At 39.9% G+C, this 6655-nt stretch overlaps 1 protein-coding gene across 1 annotated transcript; it reads right to left on the bottom strand.

Annotated features, from left to right (window-relative positions):
* Positions 1–286: 286 nt before the first annotated feature.
* Positions 287–5730, bottom strand: LOC131077126 (tapetal oleosin GRP-16-like). The gene is made up of 2 exons (XM_058014557.1): positions 5666–5730; positions 287–617 (listed from the first exon to the last, which is right to left on the bottom strand). The coding sequence occupies exons 1-2, from the start codon at positions 5728–5730 to the stop codon at positions 287–289; spliced, it is 396 nt and encodes a 131-aa protein (XP_057870540.1).
* Between the last annotated feature and the right edge of the window lie 925 nt (positions 5731–6655).

The following is a 6655-nucleotide window of genomic DNA, read 5'->3' as shown; positions in this document are numbered from 1 at the left end:
GATCGAGAAAAAAATTTGAAAAAAAAGAAAAATATTTTGCCTTTTTACGGCATGCAGGATGATTTTTTGAAAAAAAAATACAAAAATAAAAAATAAAAAAAATTGGGAAAAGCCGTAAGTTTTTGAAAAAAAATCTTCAAAAAAAAAAAAAAAGGGCAGAGGCGAATATTTTTTTTTTTTTTTTAAATATATTTTTTTGGGGGTTGAAATTTTGGTTTGTGGGTACCGTAGGGTACCGGACTGATAGGCTTGTTAGTCCGGCCTCTACGGCCCCCTCTAGCCCCCACTAGCCTTCCGTTCCCGGCGGCCACCCAGCAGCCCCTCCGGCTACCCTGCTCCGCTTGTGGCTCCCCGCTCCAGCTGCCCTACTCTGCCTGCGGCCCCCTGCTCCTCGACTGCCGCCTCCTGGCCCCCGCCAGCCCCACGGCCACCGCCTATGGCCCCCGTCGCTTTTCCCTCCCCAACCTCCCTTGTCGCAGGCCGATGCAGCTCCTTGGCCGCCACCTACGGCCCACCACCGCCCAAGCGGCCCTGCTCCGCTCGAAAGCACCACCGCCGCACCACCCAGCAGCTCTGCTCTGTATGCGAGCGTTGCTCCACCCGGGCTACCACCGGAGCTTCTCTTCGCCACCAGAGAACCACTAGGCTACCACCGAAGCGCCGCTCCCTAGCCACCTCCGCCCAAACAAGCCACCAGACTCCCTTTTTTGGCTTTTTCAGGGGGGGGTTTGGTTTTTTCGCCATATCTTGGGCATACGGAGTCATTTTTTCGAAAACGAATAGGCGTCAGAAATTTGGTTCCAAGGTTGACCTCATGGTTTTGGTAATTTTTTCCAATTTTTTTGTTTGACTGTGTTTTTTTCCAGTCAAAGTGAGGTCTAGTTTTTGCACTCCGGGAGCCATAAAATGAGCATCCGACCTCTGTTTTTTGAAAAATTTATATTTTCGGAAAGTGTGTGCTATGTACTTTCCAGCAATCTGAGTTTTATTTCCAGATTCTTCTCCATGCATACTTTATTCAATTTTTTTCTTTTCAGCACTCTGGTGGATATCATGGTTGTTTCAGGTCCTAGGATATTTTCTCTGAGTAGGGTGTCTCTATTTTGGTTCACGTTTCTATTTCCAGTCTTCTTATCATTATAACTTGTATTTCTGCAAACACACTGAAATAAAGTGCCATCATGCATTGTTTACTTGGAATCTTGCATATCTTATGTCTTGTTGTACATGCACTATTGATCAAGTGCCATGAGGGGGTTGATGTTTGCCTGTTGTTTGCCATCTTCCTTTGTCTAGTGAGTGTTCCTTCCATGACATTCACCTCATGGTGATGTGTCTCAACACCTTTGATGTTCTTGATTCTTTGTCATGCAGTTGTTTTTTGCTGTCCTTTTCAGTGTTCCTGTCCCTCTCCCACTTCCACATTATGGGGAAGTTTATCTTGTTGGTTCTACTGCTTCTATGGTTCGATTGATCAGCTCTTCAGGCTTTGGTTTCTCATGCCATCTGTATCTTCGATTTCAGTTGTTTTTGCCTTGTTTGCCTCCTGATTCGAGTAGTGTCATTTGAGGGCACTCATGCAGATTACAATCTTCTCTCCCTGGTCATGTTCTATTTCAGTAGAGGTTCTTCAGATCAGCAATTATTCTTTAACAGAGTTTGCAGGTTTTTCATGCTTCAGTGGTGTTCTTTTTATCTCTTTTTGGAGTAGAGTTTTGTTCCCGCGTGGTTTTCTCTATTTCTCCAGTTCATAGAGATTTCATTGTATTTGGGTACCTGATCAGACCTTGTTGCCGAGACCCATCTTTATTGCTTTCAGTAGCTGTTCTAGGTTTTAGCTTCTCCCTAAGTCTAGCTTAAGGGGGTGTTTAATTAATCAAGTAAATACCCGAATACTCTAACACCCCCCCTTAAGCTAGACTTAGGGAGAAGCTAAAACCTAGAACAACTACTGAAAGCAATAAAGAAGGGTCCCGGCAACAAGGCCTGATCAGGTACCCAAATACAATGAAATCTCTATGAACTGGAGAAATAGAGAAAACCACGTGGAAACAAAACTCTACTCCAAAAAGAGATAAAAAGAACACCACCGAAGCATGAAAAACCTGCAAACTTTGTTGAAGAATAACTGCTGATCTGAAGAACCTCCACTAAAATAGAACATGACCAGGTAGAGAAGACTGTAATCTGCATGAGTGCCCTCAAATGACACTACTCAAATCAGGAGGCAAACAAGGCAAAAATGCCCCCCCTTAAGCTAGACTTAGGGAGAAGCTAAAACAAGAACAGGTAGCTACAAATCTGAGGCTTTGATGCCATATAGGAGTTGAGAAATACAACCCCACAGTAGCCTAAAGATCTTCTGCAAGCCAAATAACCTGTTACAAGGAGAAGCAATGAAGCAAATCATAGAAGGAAAGAATACACAGGAAAAATATGCTCCAAAAGATGAGAGCTCAATAATCTCCAAAATGTATTGTCAATAATAATCCTTCTTCATACAATGAAAAGAAAGAACTCAACCTTTAATAGGTCAAGAAACCCTAAAAGGGAAAACCTAGGTTTGCACATAATAATTAATTATATGCACCTAAAGTTAGCTTAAGTGTAAAAGGGAAAACCTAGGTTTACTTGGAATCTTGCATATTTTGTGTCTTGTTGTACATGCACTATTGATCAAGTACCATGAGGGGGTTGATGTTTACCTGTTGTTTGCCATCTTCTTTTGTTCAGTGAGTGTTCCTTCCATGACATTCACCTCATGATGATGTGTCTCAGCACCTTTGATGTTCTTGGTTCTTCGTCATGCAGTTTTTTTTTTGTTATCCTTTTTAGTGTTCCTGTCCCTCTCCCACTTCCGCATTATGGGGAGGTTTATCCTGTTGGTTCTACTGCTTATGTGGTTCAATTGATCAGCTCTTCAGGCTTTGGTTTCTCATACCATCTGTATCTTCGATTTCAGTTGTTTTTGCTTTGTTTGCCTCTTGATTCGAGTAGTGTCATTTGAGGGCACTCATGCAAATTACAGTCTTCTCTACCTGGTCATGTTCTATTTCAGTGGAGGTTCTTCAGATCAGCAGTTATTCTTCGACAGAGTTTGCACGTTCTTCATGCTTCAGTGGTGTTCTTTTCCATCTCTTTTTGGAGTAGAGTTTTGTTCCCACGTGGTTTTCTCTATTTCTCCAGTTCATAGAGATTTCATTGTATTTGGGTACCTGATCAGGCCTTGTTGTCAAGACCCATCTTAATTGCTTTCAGTAGCTGTTCTAGGTTTTAGCTTCTCCCTAAGTCTAGCTTAAGGGGGGGTGTTAGAGTATTCAGGTATTTACTTGATTAAGTAAATATTATTTGTTTAATTATTTAAGTTCCCTTTATCTCTTTTACACTAAAGCTAACTTTAGGTGCATATAATTAATTATTATGTGCAAACCTAGGTTTTCCCTTTTAGGGTTTCTTGACCTATTAAAGGTTGAGTTCTTTCTTTTCATTGTATGAAGAAGGATTATTATTGACAATACATTTTGGAGCATATTTTTCCTGTGTATTCTTTCCTTCTGTGATTTGGTTCATTGCTTCTCCTTGTAACAGGTTTTTCAACTCGCTGAGATTATTTGGGCTCCTGTGGTGTTGTATTTTCTCAACTCCTATATATATCATTTCCTTGATCAAGTTGTTTTGGGCACTCAAACTAGACCCATGACAACCGAAAAGGACCAAGACAAGTATGACAAGCGCAACTGTGAAGTGATCATGCTCATCAAACTTTCAGTGATTGATGATCAGTTGCCTCAAATGTCGTCCAACAAGACAATTGTTGAGATCTAGAAGCACCTGAAAGGTTTCCATGAAACATTAGATAAGACTCGTGCATTCTTTCTCAATATTATGCTCTTCATGATCATAATGGATGAGAAAATATCTCTTTAGGAGCATCTGACAAAGATAAAGGATATTCACAACTAGCTAGAGGCTATTGGTCAAAAAATGGAGGAAGAAAATATGGTCGCGATTACTCTAAAAAATATACCAAAATCTTATGAGCATTTCATTGAAACACTCAACAGTACTTCAACAAATGTTGATTTGATGTTTCTAGATCTTTGCAATAAGCTTCTACAATGGGATAATTGGAGACAGTAGTTTAGTAGTAATTCCAGTTCATCCTCCATAGAACAAGCATTCTCTACTAAATCTTCTGCTAAGGATAAAGGGAAAGGTCAATCTTCTCAGCCAAAAGGCTCATGTCCTTCTTAGGATTGCAAGAAGAAAAAGAACGTTTAGTGTAACTATTGTCACAAGTATGGTCACATGAAGGCTAACTGTCACAATCAATTGGCTTCCGAGAAAAATAAGAAGGGAGGGTCTCAACCCAAAGAAAATGTCATAGAGCACTCTGATCATAAAGAATCTACCTTCTATGCCTTTATGGCCAAAAGAACTGCAGATCCAGAGAAATCTTATGCTTGGTATATCGATTCAAGGGCTTCTTGACATTTTACTCATCATCAAGATCGGTTCATGAAATTTGAACCATTCTCTGATTTAGTGATCTTTGGAGGAGGAGAGGAGTATACTATTGTCGGTAAGGGCAACATACAAATTCACTCTAGAGGGAGAAATTTGATATTACTCAATGAATACTATGTTTCAGGCATAAAACTTAATCTTCTCTCAGTTAGCCAGATCATGAGGCATTCTCCCCAAATGGATATAAATTTTAGTTCGCACACTTGCAGTATTATTTTGATTAAGGAAAAAAACATGTTTCGAGGTGACCCAAAACCCTATACAAGTTTTGAAGGGACCTGAAACCCTCATATTTTTCACGGATTCGAAACCCTCAATAGAATGTTGCAGTAAGATACAACATAGACATTTAGCAGCCCAACCACAACCTAACAAAGCAAATTAAGCATTAAAGAACTAGTGGCAAAAGAATAAGGCTGAAGCCAACCTCCAAAGAGCTCAAATGATCATGAGCATAAGGAGCAAGGTTCACTCAACCATAACCATGGATTTTATCAAGGCTCAACCTTATCCTTGAGAGTGATCACCATTGAGAACAACTTGTAGTATTGTTGATAGGGAGACCCCCGCTACAATTATCATGGGACTTGAGGATCATGCTCTTTACAGACTTGTTGATTCAGGTGATTCTCGAGAGCATGCCATGGCAGCTAGAAGTTCTTCCATTAGCAATCTTTGGCATACCGTTATGGGTATTTGAATGTGCACTATCTCTCTCAGTTATCTCAAGAGGGTTTGGTTGTTGGTCTACCTAAGATCCAAACTCAAAATCATTTAATTTGTGGAGCTTGTCAAGTTGGGAAGCAGCATTGGACACCATTCTTAGATGGTGATTCTTGGCAAGCCTCCAAGGTACTTCAATTGGTTCACGGCGATGTATGTGGACTAATGAACACTCCTATTACTAGGTCAAGGTACTTTTTATTATTTGTTGATGATTTCAGTAGAAAAATGTGGGTGTATTTTCTTAAGAATAAATCAGATGTGCTTAGTACTTTTTAGTAGTATAAGTCCTTAGTTGAGAAGGAGTCAAGTTCTCAGATTGTTACTCTAAGGTCAAATAATGTGGGGGAGTTTTGTTCATCTGATTTCTCCACCTTTTGTGCTACACATGACATTAAGCACCAAATTACCATACCATACACCCCTCAATAGAATGGTGTAGTTGAACGTTGGAATCACACCATTACTGAAATGGCCCATTCTATGATGGAGCATAGAAATGTTCCTAAGAAATATGAGGTTGAAGTGATTTATATTGTAGTTTATCTTCTGAATTGGTCTCCTACATAGGTCATTAAGTTGACTCCTAAAGAAGCTTGGTCATGACACAAGCCTAAGGTGGGCCATTTGAAAGTCTTTGGTTCTACTACTCATGTATAGATTCTAGAAGCCAAGCGTGTCAAGTTGGATCCCAAGAGATAGAAACTTATGTTTAGTAGTTACAACGACTATCACAAGGCATACAGGCTAATTAATGTGGAAACAAATCATCTCATATTCAGTCATGATGTCGTAGTTGATGAGACTACTTGTCCTTTTCTTTCTTCTACTATTATGAGTCTTGAGGATCAGCTGAAGGCTTTTCATTTGGGTGTACATCTTCTTTTAGGATCACCTAATGGCAGGGCTTTAGATCATTCTGACTTTCAAGATGAGGATTCTCCTAGGTGTGATATTATGTCACCTGAATTTCTTCAAGATCTACATTCAGATGACTTTGTTCCAGTATCCCCAGGAGATGTTGTTTCTCCTATACCAAATATTGGTACTTTTACTCTTCAGCCTAAATGGTGGGTCAAGACTATTGAGTCTCTTCATGATGATGAGCTCATTGAGGGAAGATCAATTCGTAGAAAGAACAAGAAACAAAACATACTGAATTTTCTCTTATGACCAACATGCATATCATCTATAAGCCTCAGACATATCCAGAGGCTAAGGAATTCTTGAGTGGTAAAAGGCTATGGAAGATAAATACCAGTCTTCTGAAGAATCACACTTGGAACCTTTCTAATATTCCTCCTAAGAAGAAAACTATCAGCTACAAATGGGTTTACAAGGTCAAGTATCATGTAGATGGTACTCTGGATAAATACAAGGAAAGGTTAGTAGCTCAAGGATTCAC

Source organism: Cryptomeria japonica, chromosome 9 (genome assembly GCF_030272615.1).
Source record: "Cryptomeria japonica chromosome 9, Sugi_1.0, whole genome shotgun sequence".
NCBI lineage: Eukaryota > Viridiplantae > Streptophyta > Pinopsida > Cupressales > Cupressaceae > Cryptomeria > Cryptomeria japonica.
Note: the sequence above shows the minus strand (reverse complement) of the source record. Positions and strands in the feature narration are given on the sequence as shown.